This window comes from Dipodomys merriami, unplaced genomic scaffold (genome assembly GCF_024711535.1).
Source record: "Dipodomys merriami isolate MVZ:Mamm:240054 unplaced genomic scaffold, mDipMer1.0.p SCAF_39, whole genome shotgun sequence".
In the NCBI taxonomy this organism is placed as follows: Eukaryota; Metazoa; Chordata; class Mammalia; order Rodentia; family Heteromyidae; genus Dipodomys; species Dipodomys merriami.
This window is the reverse complement of record NW_027205492.1, coordinates 6,744,140-6,760,096: the sequence shown is the minus strand read 5'-3', so window position 1 is coordinate 6,760,096 and position 15,957 is coordinate 6,744,140. Positions and strand designations below refer to the sequence as shown.

The following is a 15,957-nucleotide window of genomic DNA, read 5'->3' as shown; positions in this document are numbered from 1 at the left end:
GTCCTCCATTTCCTTAGGAAATGAGATTAAACCACACTCCCTGGCAGCCAGGGTCCTGGGGTGACCATGTGAGGCCATGACAGTCACAAGTTCAAAGCCAGCCTGGGCTACAGAGCAAGAAACAGAACACAAAACCTACAAGTGATGTTAGAATGACGGTGATGGTTAAAGAACGCGGCATGTCCCAGATGTGGGCCTCAGTGCCACCCGCGCACGCGTGCAGACCGTGCGTGCAGGACATGGGGTGGTGGGGTGGGCAGGAGGGCCAATCCCTGGGTCCCTCCATCCCCTGCTCTGGCCTGATCACCCTGTGTTTGCTGCCAGCACGCCCAGCTACAACTACGCACCCAACCCGGACAAGCACTGGATCATGCGCTACACGGGGCCCATGAAGCCCATCCACATGGAGTTCACCAACATGCTTCAGCGCAAGCGTCTGCAGACGCTCTTATCAGTGGATGACTCCATGGAGACGGTAGGCCACGCACCCAGGAGCCATGCCCCTGTGAGGCCACGCCCCTGTGAGACCACGCCCAAGACAATCCACATCCTGCAGGGCTCAGCCCAGGGAACTTAGCAGTGGCCCTTGGAGATCCAGGGTCCCTGTCCATCTAGGGAGACAACAGAGCCATCCAGAAGGAGCCTCAGTCATGAGGTGCCAGTCAGTAGCCACTGCCGGTTACATCCAGCTTCTTGCATTCATTCATTCAACATTTACGGAGAGAGTCAGAGAACAAAATGACAGGCATGTCCTGCCCTTTTGGGGGCATCCACAGGGAAATGAAGGAGATAAGATGAGCCAGTGGCTCATGTCTGTAATCCCAGCGATTTAGGAGGCTGAGATGTGAGGATGGAGGTCTAAAGCCAGCCCAGGGAGGAAAGTCTGCCAGACTCCCATCTCAGATTAGCCATTAAAAGGCTAAGGCGTGGCTCAAGTGGTAGGCAGCCACTGTGGGCAAACAAGTCAAGTGAGAGCTTGACGCTCTTGAGTTCGAGCCCCAGTATTGGCACAGAGTGAGAAAAAGAGGTGTGGGGTCCCTGCGGAGGGAGGGAAGGGCTGTAGTTGCTCATGGACAGTCCTAGGGTGGGGCATGGGCCTTGCCTGGGCCTGGGCCTGGGCTTGGGCCTGGGTCTGGGCCTGGGTCTGGGCCTGGGTCTGGGTCTGGGCCTGGGCCTGGGTCTGGGCCTGGGTCTGGGCCTGGACCTGGGCCTGGACCTGGGTCTGGGTCTCCGGCACCTTGGGCGGTGGGGGCCTCGTCTCCGCCTCCTCAGCTCTGGGTTTGTGCTGTAGATTTACAACATGCTGGTGGAGACGGGCGAGCTGGACAACACCTACATCGTGTATACCGCCGACCACGGCTACCACATCGGCCAGTTTGGCCTGGTGAAGGGCAAGTCCATGCCCTATGAGTTCGACATCAGGGTCCCATTCTACATACGGGGCCCCAACGTGGAGGCCGGCTCTGTGTGAGTACCCCGCCCCACCCCCTTCCCTGCTGCCCCTGGTGCCAGCCCCCCCCCGGGGGCGCACGGGACCCTCAGAGCCAGTGCAGCAGCCATGGCATCACACAGGGTCTGCAGCAGAGGAGTCCCCTGCAGCAGAGGGGTCCCCTGCAGCAGAGGGGTCCCCAGCTTCCGCTTCCATCCCAGGCTCAGCAGCTCCTGACAGCCAAGTGGACCCCTCTTCCCTCAGCCAGCCATTCTCCTTGGCTTATCCTTTGAGGTGACCCAATCTCCAGCAGGCAGAGGTCTGTGAGACAGAGAGGTCAGAGATAAGTCAGGGGACCCTGGTGACAATGTCCTTGGATCAGCCTGAGTGGGAGACAATGCTCCCCGCGTCTTGTTTGAGGCTCCCAGGCCCTGCACGTGGCCCTGAGCCCCGCGCCCTGCAGAGGGCCGCGTGCTGTTCCAGGCTGCACCTTGGACATGAAGACACACATTTCACCTGTCAGCCGAAACTCTTGTGCTGCAAGTGGAAATGACCTTTACCCCAGATAAGGCAAATCAATTAAGATAACCACGGGTGGATGGAAAGCCTGGCCTGTAAGCTATTGCCACAGCTCCAAGCATGAGCTGTGGCTGGGAGTGGCGGACACCACCACCCCACCCTGCCCGTCCACCCAGTCTCCAACTCCACGCAGAGGCCTTCTGGCCCCTCGTTTACACGGCTGCCGCCCACCTTCCCCCCCAGCAGGAGCGGGACATGGCAGGGGTGAGGTACATTAAATGCGAAGCAGTCCGCCGACACCCTGCCCTGGTGTTTGTGGGCACCACAAACTCGCCACGGTGCGCCCGCAGTGCGTACATCAGAAGCCCAGGCTGGCATGGTCAGGTCACTCGGAAGCCTGGGACCTCCCCCAGGCTGGGCTGGCCTCGGTGGCCCGGCCGCTTCACAGCGGGCCAGTGGAAAGTGGGAAAAGGCAAGAATGCCAGTGAGTCGGGGTGCAACACCCCACCACGCCACCTCAGGAATGGCAAGGCCAGCCTCACCAAACGGGCCATTCGGTGACAACCCCTCAGATGTCCCAGGCCGGGGGCCCCCGCCCCACCGGTAATTGCCGACCCAAGGGCTTCAAGCTGAGGGACCTTCCAGGGACCAGAGCTGGCTAGGACAGGGCCACACTGTGGAAGGGACTGGAGTTGGCCCAGAAGACCTGGAAGGCTTTGCAGATGGGGACAATGCTGTGGCGTGTGTGACGCAGCAGGGGTGCTGTCACCTGCATTGGGTCCACAGTGGAGCTGCTGAGGGTGAAGGTGGCACCTCTGCCCCCAGCAGCCCCGCTCTCAAGCCAAGCCCGGGCATCACCTTCTCCACGGCCAAGTCCCTATTCTCCCTGCCCCTAGGAACCCCCACATTGTCCTCAACATTGACCTGGCCCCCACCATCCTGGAGATTGCCGGCCTGGACATCCCCGCAGACATGGATGGAAAGTCCATCCTGAAGCTGCTGGACACCGAGCGGCCAGGGAACAGGTAAGGATGGAGCGGGAAGGGAGGGCAGCCTCGTAATCCCATCTTACCATCAGGGAACGTGAAGCCCAGAGAGTCTGGTGACTTTTCCACTCACACTGTAGCTTGAATGACGTGAAGGGCAAAGTGGCATAATGGCAAGAGAAAGGGGCGGAAAAAATACAGGCAGGGACCAGAAAGAACAGGAGCGGCCCCTGGTGGCCGGCATTGGAACTGCAACCAGCAATGGTCTTCCAGGTGTCATTGTGACCTTGGGCTTGCTCTGAGCCCTTCCTCCAGCTGGGATCACTGGGGGACATTGGCTTAGATGCCAACACATCTGGGAGTAGGGGTGTCGGGTGGAAAGGCCCCCTCTGGGTTCAGTGTCGCCACCTGCAAAGTGGAAAAGACTGTGTCATTGCGTGAAACATTCCTGTTACGGGAGCCCAAGTATAGGAGAAAGAAGGGAGCTGGGAAGCCCACAAAACAGTGTGGCTCACCCAAATGCAGCCCACAGAGACATCTAGAACTACAGCCTGCTGATTTCCCACCTCCTGGGAGCCGTGTGTGTGTGCATACACACGTGTCTATGTGTATGCATACGCACTACACACTGGTGTAACTTAGGGCAGCATAGACCCATGGCTCTGAGTCTGAAGAAACAGCTCTGCCCAGAGCCTGGCCTGGCGACTGGCAGTGCCCACCCAGCTCGGGCGGACTGACTGGGCCAGGCAGCTCAGGGCTCCGGCCCTGGCAGTGTAGGACACAGAAGCCTCTAGGTCAGAAACTGCAAAGCTGTGTGTTCCCCAGGTTCCACTTGAAGAAGAAGCTGCGGGTCTGGAGGGACTCCTTCCTGGTCGAGAGAGGGTAAGTGCCAGCCTGAGGGTGGTGCCAGCCCGGGGGCCCACAGGAGGGAGATGGAGCTGAACACACGCAGGGAGATGCGGAGCTCATCTCTGCAGGCGCTCAACCCCCTCAGACAAGCCGGATGGGGCACGTCGTGTCTGCACTCCCCAGGCTCCTATAAACAAGCTGCCAGGCACTGGTGGTTCACACCTATAATCCTAGCTAATCTCAGGAAGCTGAGATCTGAGGATCTGACGATTGCAGTTCAAAGCCAGCCTGGGCAGGAAAGTCCGTGAGACTCTTATCACCAATGAACCACCAGAAAACTAGAAGTGGCGCTGTAGCTCAAGTGGTAGAGCGCTAGCCTTGAGCTGCAGAGCTGAGGGACAGCGCCCAGGCCCAGAGTTCAAGCTCCTACAACTGACAAAAAAAAATTCAAACTGCCTGGGTCTACCCAAAACCATGAGCTCTGGGCAGCATACCCACGTTCCCCACAGGGAGGCTAGGCATGAGCCAGGGGGTCCTGCCCCGGCCAGTGCACACTGCCCAGGACTCCTGGCCAGCTTAGCCGGCCCTGCGTCTCCCACAGCAAGCTGCTGCACAGGAGGGATGGGGACAAGGTGGACGCGCAAGAGGAGAACTTCCTGCCCAAGTACCAGCGTGTGAAGGACCTGTGCCAGCGCGCCGAGTACCAGACGGCCTGCGAGCAGCTGGGGCAGGTGAGGCACTGGCTGGTGCTTTGGTTCTCCGGGCGCTGCCAGCTGTGCCCCGTGATACCCACCAATGGCAGTTCCTGTTTCCAGCTGAGGTAGAAAAGGCATAAGAAGCATTCTAGACAAGCCCAAGAAGAACAGTGAGTGCAGAGGCCAGGTGGTGGCCACATGCTTGGGCTTTGGAAGAGGTTGGGCAGGAAGAGCAGGTGCTGATGAGGTCCCAGGGGAAGGGTGAAGCTGGAGTGTGCACAGAAGCTTGGGTTCCAGAAGGCAGTCAAGAAGGTTTTAAGTGGGAGCAGCCCAACTGGGCTGCACGTGGATTTTAGATGCAGATGAGCAGCTAAAGCAGGGACGGGAGGTGCCGTGGGCATCTTGCTGGAGACAGCTGCAGTTGGGCTGCCAGCCGAGGCCGGGGAGAGGGGTGGGCGGGGCGGGGCGGCCGGGCCCTGGCTCCTGAGGCCCAGTGTGCTTGCAGAAGTGGCAGTGCGTGGAGGACGCCTCGGGGAGACTAAAGCTGCACAAGTGTAAGGGTCCCGTGAGGCCGGGCGGCGGCAGCGCCCTCTCCAACGTGGTGCCCAAGTACTACGGGCCGAGCAGCGAGGCGTGCACGTGTGACAGCGGGGAGGACCAGCTGGGCCTGGCCGGACGTCGGAAGAAGTTCTTCAAGAAGAGTAAGTACCGCTCAGCAGACCATCGCCGCTGGCTGGTCTAGCCACGCACCACACGAACCCCTGGGCAATAGCTTCCCCTTGGAATCCCAGGGCCCAGGACGTGGGCAGCCCTTCCCTGCCCCCCCCAACCCAGCTGCCCTTCCTGACACCCACAGAGTACAAGGCCAGCTACACCCGGAATCGCTCCATCCGCTCGGTGGCCATCGAGGTGGGAGGCACGGTGTACCACGTGGGCCTGGATGACGCGCTTCCGCCCCGCAACCTGACCAAGCGGCACTGGCCAGCCGCTCCGGAGGACCAAGAGGACAAGGAGGCTGGGGGCTTCAGTGGCACTGGAGGCCTCCCAGACTACACAGCCCCCAACCCCATTAAAGTGACCCATCGGTGAGCATACAGGGCAGACGGGAGGTGCGGGGCTGGGCCCCGGAACTGGCCTCTGGATCCTTCCTTCTCTTGAGCAGGTGTTACATCCTTGAGAACGACACAGTCCAGTGCGACCTGGACCTGTACAAGTCCCTGCAGGCCTGGAAAGACCACAAGTTGCACATCGACCACGAGGTGCGCCAGTCGGCAGGGCCAGGCTGGAGGCCAGGGCCCCCACCCAACCCACAGCCCAGGGACAGGCGCCAGGGCCAGCAGGCGCCCACTAGACAGCTTGGTCGGGTCACGCCCACCCTCTACCTTCATGGCAGCCGCACTACAGCTAGACTTCCGCCAGCCTGGGAGCTGTGTGGGTGCTCGGAGGGCTTGGCTGGTTCAAGGCCAGGGCTGGAGGAGGAGGGAGTACACCTTCTGCAGGGGGAAACGGGCCCCCCCTCAATATCCACAGGGTCATCATGCCCAGGGGTCCCCCAGCCTGCTCTCGCATTCCTCCCTTAGATCGAGACCCTGCAAAACAAAATCAAGAACCTGAGGGAAGTCCGCGGTCACCTGAAGAGGAAGCGGCCGGAAGAGTGCGACTGCCACAGGATCAGGTGCAGAGAGGGCAGAGGGCCCCAGAACCCTGGGGATGCACCCCTGGGGTCACCAAAGAAACAGGAATGGCAGTCCTCCCTCCTGTCAGCCAGCTGAGCCCCGGGACACCCCTCGGGTGGCTGGGAAGCAGCACTGACTGGAGACAGGTCATGGGTGAGGAAGGGGGGTGAGGGGGGAGGGGGGATCCAGGCCGGGAGAGGCACCTCTGCACGCTGCCCTGGGAAATTGCTGGGCCTTGTGGCTCAGGGGCCCCTGGCAGGCTCTCTGTGCTGATGTCCAGTGGACATCAGCCCACATGGCTAAGAACGAGCTAGGATTTAAACTACAGCTCACACGTGGCCTGAGGCTGCTGGGCTGGACAACACCGCTGTGTATGAAGGGTTTGCAAAACTCAGGTCCAGTACAGGCCAGCTTCTGGTGTGGCTGAGTCTGGCCTTTGGCCAGGGGCTCGCACCAGGCACTGCCACTGCCCCACAGAGCAGAGACAGGAGCGGGACCTGCCAGCCGGCCCTGCACACTCCTGACACGCAGGGGGCGGGGGGGCTTATGTTGCAGTTACCACGCGCAGCACAAAGGCCGCCTCAAGCACAAAGGCTCCAGCCTGCATCCTTTCCGGTAAGGGCAGTGCCCAGGAGGCCCCTCCTGTAAACTGAAGCACATGGGCAGGGGAACAGAGGGGGGCCCCTTGGGGTGCTGCAGCCTCATCCAGCAGGGCACCCGGAGGCGGGCCTGGGGCGGACGTGATTTGCCAGCCCCTCCCCGGGGCTGCTGCCTCAGGGCTGCCTGGAGAGAGGAGGCCTGGCTTCTGCTTCCAGCTCTGCCCTGGACTTGAGGCCCCGCCCTGGGGGGGACAGCAGGAGCCAAAGCTGGGGGTCACGCGTGGCTCTGGGTGCCCGCAGGAAGGGGCTGCAGGAGAAGGACAAGGTGTGGCTGCTACGGGAGCAGAAGCGGAAGAAGAAGCTGCGCAAGCTGCTGAAGCGGCTGCAGAACAATGACACCTGCAGCATGCCGGGCCTCACGTGCTTCACCCACGACAACCAGCACTGGCAGACCGCACCCCTCTGGACCCGTGAGCAGGGGCGCGGGCGGGCACAGGCCGGACGGGGAGAAGCCCCCGCGCTCGTGTGCTGGGGCATCTCTGCCGGAGCTCAGACGCGGGTGGCAGGCACCGCGGCTTCTTCCTGCAGGCACCCTCAGGCCTGCTCTCTCTTCCCTTGGCAGTGGGGCCTTTCTGCGCGTGCACCAGCGCCAACAACAACACCTACTGGTGCCTGAGGACCATCAACGAGACCCACAACTTCCTCTTCTGTGAGTTCGCAACCGGCTTCCTGGAGTACTTCGACCTCAACACTGACCCCTACCAGGTACACACACCACCCATGGAGAAATAGGGCTGCTGGTGAGACCCCCCCCCCCGCTCCTGGGTCCCCAAGACAGGAAGGGAGTTGTGAAGCAGTCAGCCCCAGCCGTCCCACGTCTGTGTGGCACGGTCCTGCCGCCCCCCTTGGCCTCTGTCCACTTCTGGGAGCCACCACGGGGACCCCAGGCCGGGGCGCACAGCAGGCCTGCGGGGACCCTGCAGTGATTCGAGTGACGCTGCTCATCGGGCTCTGCACACCACTCCATACTGGGGCGTGGTTCACGTGGCATAGCACCTGCCTAACCCACATGACCTGAGTGGGAACCCCGTATCCTCCCTCCCCGGAAAAAGGTGACCTCGATAAACAGATTGAAGTGGCATAAGCACCAGAGTGTCCCTCACCAGGGCACCCGTACTTGGCACTGCACCCTGGCCAGGGCAGTCCCTGTGTGCCCGCCTGCGGCCTCTGTGACCCTGGAACGGAGCCAGTCATTTGGAAAAGCTGAAACGTGAAATGTGGCTCAGACATCAGCGGATCTCGGCTGGGGCATCCCAGAGGCAGCCGGCCATTCTTCAGCCAGCCTCAGCCTGCATTTTACCCAAGCAGGGAGCAGAGGCCATAACCCAAAGCAGGGCGCTGAGGCAGGCCTGTGTAGCAGCTCCCCCAGCTCCCCCCACCCGTCACCAAAGGCTGATTTCTCAACAAGAGGGGTCCACAGGGCTGTGAACAAAGGCCGCCGATGGCCCAAGGCTTGAAGACCTTTCCTTTTTTTTCTATTTTTGGTTGATCATGGGGCTTGAACCCAGAGCTTGGGCGCTGTCCCTCAGCTCTTCAGCTCACGGCTAGTGCTCTACCACTTGAGCCACAGAGCCACTTGCAGTTTTCTGGTGGTTAATTGGAGGTAAGAGTCTCATAGAGTTTCCTGCCCAGGCTGGCTCTGAACCACCATACTCAGATCTCAGCCTCTTGAGTAGTTGGGATGACAGACATGAACCTCCGGCTTTGAAGGCCTTTTCTCTCCATGCTCTGCGTCTCCTGAGCAATGGCTTAGCAGTCCACCATGTCTGCAAATGAGTGTTTGTCTCTTGATACCGATACTGGTGACTTTTTTGCTGGTTATAGACACTTGGTTGATGGCCTGTCTTTTGCCAAGCAGCTGATGAATGCGGTGGACACGCTGGACAGGGGAGTCCTCAATCAGCTGCACGTGCAGCTCATGGAGCTGCGGAGCTGCAAGGGGTACAAGCAATGCAACCCTCGGACCCGGAGCATGGACCTGGGTGAGTTGCCTCGGTGTGCCCCTGCAGAGCACTGAGCGACCACAGGGAGTCCCTAGGGGTCATACGTGCCTTGAGTGTGCCCCCAGCCCCTGGAGTTATATGTGGAGGAGACACAATTCAAAGTAGACCATGTGGAAAGGTCACAGGCAGGCACATCAGGGCACTGGTAGCTCACGCCTATAATCTTGAGCTACTCAGGATTGTGGTACAAGTCGTTTGGGCAAAAAGACTCAAAAAACGGACTAGGGCTGGGAATGTGGCTCAGTGGTAGAGTGCTTACCTAGCATGCATGAAGCCCTGGGTTCGGTTCCTCAATACCAGATAGAAAAAGCCAGAAGTGGTGCTGTGGCTCAAAGTGGTAGAGCACTAACCCTGAGCAAAAGCTCAAGGGACAGTACCCAGGCTGAGTTCAAGCTCCAAGACTGGCAAAATAAGGACTAGAGGTATGGCTCATGTGGTAGAGCACCAGCTGAGGGAGCAAGTGTGAAGCCAATTACCAGTACCTCCTAGAAGGCTGTTGCAAAGTTTGTCCCTTTACCATATTCTAGCTGTTGCTAATTTGTTCATTTCTCCTCTCCTCTAGGACTTAAAGATGGAGGAAGCTACGAGCAGTACAGGTATTATCTGTTACTGAAGCCTGAGGGCTTATCTCGTGTCTGTGAGGCTTTGAGAAACTGCCCTTCCTCCGTCTGCATGGCCCACCATGTATCACCTTCCTGTGTGCTTCTCGAGGGTCACTTTCTTTCGGGTAATGGTTAATCTTAATTCTCCTTTTGATATCCAGGCAGTTTCAGCGTCGAAAATGGCCAGAAATGAAGAGACCTTCTTCCAAGTCACTGTGAGTAGAGGAACCCGTGTACAGATCTTTGACTTGCTTCTTCCAGGGCAATTTGTACTTCTCACTACCCCTCTGCTCCCATGACAACAGGGAGACACAAAGCTATCAGTATCCTATCAGATACTGTGTGGACGCAGTTTATATTTTAGATTAATACTTTGTCCAACACATTGCTGTTTTCCCTAACAATCCATGCTTCCTACATCTGAACTGAGACTTAGATATTAGTCGTCAGTCATCTGGAAGGCTGCCGCTGCAAACGTGGTGACGCATGCTGTTAGCAGAAGCGTGCCCTCCTTGTGTTGTTTCCAAAATGCCTGCACTAAGCACCATCTCTCCGGGCTGGGAAGAGGCTTCCAGCCACCTGGGAAGTTCGCCTCACTCCTGAAGAGAGCAGTGATCTGTTCCCTACATGAGTGGGAGGTACAAGGTGCTAGGTCTTCTAATTCATCAAAGAAATCCAAAAATGTAGATTTATGTGGGAACTGGGTGTTTGAATGCTGGGCCTCATCTCCTGCCTGCTAGGTAGGTACTCTATCACCTGAGCCACACCTCCAGCCTAAGAATGCAACTAATGTGACATCGTGTCAAACTCCCCTTGGGGAGCTGACACCTATGGTCTACTTATTTCCTTCTTTTCATGCATAAAACCCAGGTGGCTAACAGGACAGTACCAACGGGCCAGCTAAGTATTTCTTTGGTGTTTCCAAATTTACATCACATCCTTCTCAGGCACTCTTCTATCCATTTTTTTTTTTTTTGGGTCGGTCGTGGGGTTTGAACTCTGGGCTTGGGCGCTGTCCCTGAGTTCTTCAGCTCAAGTCTAGTCTCTACCACTTGAGCCACCAGCGCCACTTATGGCTTTCTGGTGGTTTATTGGAGAGAAGAGTCTCATGGTCTTTTCTGCCCCGGCTGGCTCAGATCTCAGCCTCCTGAGTAGCTAGAATTACAGGCGTTCATGAGCCACTGACACCCAGCTCTATCCAAATTCTTAACTGCCATCTTCACCAGCCACTAAGGGGCAGGTAAGCAGGTAAGAATTGAAAATTGAGTCCATTAGGGAAGCAACTCTGTTCTGAGTGACCTACAAATACACCTTTTTCAGGAGCCATGCCAACATAGCTCTAGAACTGATTAAGAAATCCTAAGCACAGCTGGGTGCCAGTGGCTCACACCTGTAGTCCTAGCTACTCAGAAGGCTGAGATCTGCAGATGGTGGTTCAAAGCCAGCCCAGGCAGGAAAGTCCATGAGACTCTTATCTCCCAATAAACCAACACAAAAGCCAGAAGCAGAGCTGAGCAAAGAAGCAAAGAAGCTCAGGGACAGTACCCAGGCCCTGAGTTCAAAGCCCAGGACAGACAAACAAAACCCTAAGTAGCATGACAACCAAAGGCTGAGATGTCTGTTCTGTTTTACAGGGGACAACTGTGGGAAGGCTGGGAAGGCTAAGAAGCAAAGAGATGGACCTCCAAGACCAGAGGCCTTACCTAACTGGACAGGCCATGAAACCCATGCAATTCGCAGCAGACCTGGGCTTGAGGCCCCAAGGCCTAAGAGACAGCCTGCTTCCGTCAGTGTGAGAATCCTGGAGGACCACTGTCAGGAGCAGAGACTTCAGGAAGTCCATTCTGCCTGGGCTTTGCTTTGGATTATACCTCAGCAGCTGCACAATGAATTTTCATATCAAAGTCACCACTAGCCCTCTCTGCAAGGCTCATAGGGAAAAAGAACAGAGAGAGATGTTCAGTGAGGCTTTCGCCAGGGGGTGAAAAGTCATGGAATCCAAATCCTAGGGCAAGACAGCCCTGTTCAACTCATCCCCCTGTTGTATTTCATCACAAGAAAAGGAACTGAAAAGCAGATGGGCAGCTCACAGATGCTGAAAGCAGCATGTGGAGCTTGGTGATGAATGAAGAGCACAAGAAAAGTGACATTTACCTAGTCCCAATGCCCTGGCTGCCTCCAAGGAAGCTGCCTTCACTGTATATATGTGACTATTTACATGGGACCAACATGGGATTTCCTACTAGATCCCCCTAACAGTTCCCAAGTTTCCAGACAGGTGGTGTCAGTCTGTGAGTGCTCTGTGCCAAGGTGGGGGGAAGACCCTGGTGCTGTGCACACTCTGTTCCTGCGGACACCACCCAGCACTCATCCTGTGTCCAGCCCAGAACTGACATTTTTGTAAGGTACTGGAAGGAAACCAAGTCGATGTATGTCCCACGTTTTAATGACATTGTATTTGTAAATCAATTTTGTAGTGTAAGTACTGTCGTATGATGTTCAGAATCCCAGCCGATGACCAGCCGTCGGTATGAAGAAAAAGTGGGATTTTGTAAAAGGCCATTCTTGGGAGTTTTTGCTGTCTTTGCCTTTTTTTTAAGCAGTCAAGAAACTAACAGTCATCACCTTTTTGAAGGAGATGCCTTCAGTGTGGAGGATGTTTAAAGATGAACAGATGGTTATACATTTGCCATACAACCTCACAGGTGAGGCTCTAGCCAGACCAGGTTTGAGACTTCATTTTGCGTAGGGGGTAGTTTTAACCTGGCATAGCAGTTGTGAGGGTTCTAAAAGAGGAGGTCTGTATCGTTCACCAGTAGTTCAGGAGATCTCTCAGCCGAGGTTCTCAGGTTCCCATGCTCAGGTAGCAGTGCCCCAAACATACCTAGCCCCTAGGGAGAAAAATGGTTTTAGTATCACAGAACGGCTGCTGCAATTTAAAATAGGCCTCTTTAGCCTCCCCTTTTACCTTTAAGCCAAAAGTGAGGAGGAAGAAGAAAAATCATGCTCTTGGGCTCCACTGTTAAATAGAAACCTTTATTTACAAGGACATCCAAAATGGTCAGAAAAGCAGTCACAGCTTGCTCCCCCATCTCATCAGTCATCCCGCATGGCCTAGGTTCTTTGCAGTGTGAAGAATGACTTCCATTTTAAGCAACACTTAATGTACACTTGATTGAACCCAAATTCATTCTTAATAGTCTAAGTTAATTCCTGAGAATTTAAATATTGCTCAGAATGACATTTCCATCTTCTTTAGACACAATGTATTAGAAAGGAAGAGAGAAAAGAGGGAAGAAAGAAGACAACACCTGCCTGTTTGTGAAGAGCTTGCTGTGGAGCTACACAGCTCTTTGTTCTTCTGCTGTAGGGATGCTTCCCCTTCCTACAGCATTTGCTGCTTAGGAACAAAACGCCCAGCTTGTACACATGAAAGGAAACCCACCGGCGCATGGACACACATGGACAACTGGCAGTCCTTCTCTTTACTTTCCAGCTGCACCAACTCTGGATGAGAGAACTTCAAACATCGAACAGCTACCTTCCATAGTCTCTGCCCTCTTAGGTAGCTAACACTATCTAAGGTGGGACTGGGTTCTGGTATGCACTCCTTTCGATCCACATGCCTGGTCGCATTGACTGCACACCCACAATGAGCAGAAACATGTAGCTCCTTAATATCATTCTGATCTTCATAAAATATATTTTTTATTTATATATCTTTGGATTCAGCAAAGAAAAAGTAGGTACTGGAAATATCCCACATTCTAAAAGCAGATGAAAAGATTACTTATACTGTTCACCCAACAGATAACCTCCATTTATACCGGGGTAGAAGTGAGGAGAGACGGGCAGGAGTACAGAGAAATTTACCCAAACAAAAGGAACGGGCTCCAAGTAAAAACAAGTTAGCCACAGACCGCATCTATTAAAGAAAATAAAAATCTTGAGCTTGCACCAGTAAAATCAACAAGTAGAAAATATAAAAACTTATAATAAACTTCATTTCCCCCATACAAAAAAAGTGGGTGCTGTTGCCTTCCAATTGACCTGGAGTTAAGACTGAGGAAGAATTGCAGGTTTTTTGGTGACTAAGAAAGGCAGATGCACCCTCCCCCTCTCCACGCACACAGGTAGAGGGAGGAAGGCTCGGCTGGGCTGTGTCCCGCCTGCCTCCAACAGAACAGAAGGCATAGTCAGAAAAGCACAGACCAGCACAAGAGCAGTTCCGGATCTACCATGGGAGATCTACTGAAGCTGGGGCAGTGGTACAAACTCACGATATTGCACACACTGATAGATAAATAAAATCCACTCTAGTGGTGATTCTGGAAATATGGACTTCACTTGTTCTTAAGCTTATCAAAGAAATTAAATGAGCTTACATTCTGAGACATCTAGAAGAAAGACTGGATAAATCGTCAAATTTTTAAAAGTTTAACTAGCTCTTGGTTCTCACTAGAAAATGGCACCAATGCTATGAGAGACTTGATATTTACAGATATATCCTAAAAGCCCAGCTTAATTCAACTGTTTGAATCTAATTACCCAGATAAAGGTTCCCCCACTGCAAGCCGCTAGAATGGATGGCAGGAAGGCAAAGAGGAAATGGAGGGGTAGAGGAGAAGTGCAAAAGCGCTCAGGTCAGAATTGGCAGCTCTGGGTTCTGAGCCCCGGAAGAAACAACACGACACTGTATTTGGACAACTGAACACCACATAAGCAGAGTGACAAGACAGTGGGTGGATTCTACCTGACTTCAACACAAACAAGATCTCACTCAACTGGATGGAAAGTGAGTAACTTAGGGACTGCTTGAAACCCGAAAGATTTGTTTTGAAATCGAATTGCTTATTTCCTTAATTCCTGGGTTTTTTTTTTTTTTATTTTTAAGCTCATTTCCCCATATCTATTCTTTCCCAAAAGTAACAAAGTGCTTCATTCTCTGGGAGAGGAATTTTAAGAATTTTAAATGCTTTCATCTAAACAAATGATCTCTAAAAAAAATCATTTAGGTGCTGGTGGCTCACACCTGTAATCCTAACTCAGGAGGCTGAGATCTGAGGATTGTGATTTAAAGCGAGCCCAGGTAGAAATAAAAATCCCTGTGAGACTCATCCCCAACCACCCCAAAACCAGAAGTGGCACTGTGGCTCAAGTGGTAGAGCACTAGCCTTGAGCACAAAGAGGTTCAGAGACAGCGCCCAGGCCCTGAGTTTAAGCCCCACAACTGACCGACCCCCCCCCCAAAAAAAACCCAAAACAGACAAACAAAAAAAAACGCATTTAGATCAAGAGATTGGTAAGAGTGAGGCCAAGGCTGGGAGAGGAAAAGCTGTGGACGCCATGCCTCTCCCAGCCAGGAGATCGAGGAGCATTGCTTCTGTTGCAGCCTCAGCACACGGGGCTTACCGAAATTGACAAAAGTTAAATACTTAAGCTTCATGAACTCTGTAAAAATGAGCTGATGTGACCTACAAAAAAGGTATATACATATTTTACATAATACAATATCTTAAAGGTCATATTTACAAAAAATATTCACAGAAACACTGCGAAATTCTGATTCAGAATGCAGTACCTGGCCTTGGGTTTTCAGTTTATTTTTAAAAAGCATTATTGCTCTACCATATAGGCAAAGGGTGACACCAGTACTTTTTTAATGTTTTAAATCATGGCTCCTGTCCAACAAATAAGTTGACAAAAACCAAGAATGTGGCTCACCATTCCTCAAGACCTCAGGAATATTGCATTTTATCCATTATTTTTTTTTAATAAAGTGCACTCAGCTGCACGTTAGCATATGAAAAATTTGCCACTGCTGCAATTAAACACTGTCATCTCATTTTCCCTTCTGCAAAGCTATTTGACTTCAATGACAAGTCCTGGGGTGTTTCAGGGCATCAGGGCTTAATGCAAATCTTTATGGGGAGGAAACCTAGGACAACAGCGAGAGACAGCACTCAACACCATCAATAAAGGACATGAATATGGAAATGCCAACGCCACCACATAAAAGGGCAAACGCAGACCTACTTGATAGAAACCAAAACACTAAGGGCCAGGCCTATACTCTATGTCAGACTGCTGTAGAGAAACCCTTGTGACTGTTGTCATCAGGAACCCCTCCTTCTCTCCAGAATCAACACTGCTATGAAGCAGAAGGCTGAAAACACTGGTTTGGAACACGATGGAGCACACAAGTAAGGAAACAGGTAGATACTGCACTTCAGCTTCAGGTCCAGTCCTCATCCAGTCCTGATCCAATGGCATTACTTGGAAGACTGTGATGAAGCTCAAGGCTGGTTGGTGCTTCCAAGCTGGATGCATCACCTCCTGATGACCCTATGCAGTATCCTTTGGGCAGTGGTTTCCTTAGCGGTCCCAGTATAGAGAGGTCAGCAGTACTTCTGTTAAAACAAGAAAACCTGGGTAAAATATGCTCAACACAATAAAGAAAGCCTATATCTAGCACAAGATTTGCCAGGTAATACACATAAGTATCCTCATGGCTCAGGACCTCAAAACTATTTTTTTCA

General features: G+C 53.8%; 2 protein-coding genes across 10 annotated transcripts in view; one reads left to right on the top strand and one right to left on the bottom strand.

Annotated features, from left to right (window-relative positions):
• The window catches only part of Sulf2 (sulfatase 2), a 67,710-nt gene extending 55,721 nt beyond the window's left edge, over positions 1-11,989 (top strand). Inside the window, exons 6-21 of the mRNA XM_069989954.1 lie at positions 325-475; positions 1,292-1,467; positions 2,845-2,973; positions 3,760-3,816; positions 4,385-4,514; positions 4,984-5,179; positions 5,335-5,563; positions 5,641-5,737; positions 6,059-6,153; positions 6,710-6,769; positions 7,054-7,223; positions 7,376-7,518; positions 8,672-8,795; positions 9,379-9,412; positions 9,580-9,633; positions 11,053-11,989. Of these exons, the coding sequence (XP_069846055.1) occupies positions 325-475; positions 1,292-1,467; positions 2,845-2,973; positions 3,760-3,816; positions 4,385-4,514; positions 4,984-5,179; positions 5,335-5,563; positions 5,641-5,737; positions 6,059-6,153; positions 6,710-6,769; positions 7,054-7,223; positions 7,376-7,518; positions 8,672-8,795; positions 9,379-9,412; positions 9,580-9,633; positions 11,053-11,083 (1,876 nt within the window). The 3' untranslated portion in view covers positions 11,084-11,989. The remainder of the gene's footprint in view (positions 1-324; positions 476-1,291; positions 1,468-2,844; positions 2,974-3,759; positions 3,817-4,384; positions 4,515-4,983; positions 5,180-5,334; positions 5,564-5,640; positions 5,738-6,058; positions 6,154-6,709; positions 6,770-7,053; positions 7,224-7,375; positions 7,519-8,671; positions 8,796-9,378; positions 9,413-9,579; positions 9,634-11,052) is intronic.
• A 444-nt stretch (positions 11,990-12,433) lies between these two features.
• Positions 12,434-15,957, bottom strand: part of Ncoa3 (nuclear receptor coactivator 3) — a 96,095-nt gene continuing 92,571 nt past the window's right edge. For all 9 annotated transcript variants that reach the window (XM_069989949.1, XM_069989950.1, XM_069989944.1 and 6 more), the window contains one exon: positions 12,434-15,828. In XM_069989949.1, coding sequence (XP_069846050.1) covers positions 15,817-15,828 — 12 coding nt within the window. In that variant the 3' untranslated portion in view covers positions 12,434-15,816. The remainder of the gene's footprint in view (positions 15,829-15,957) is intronic.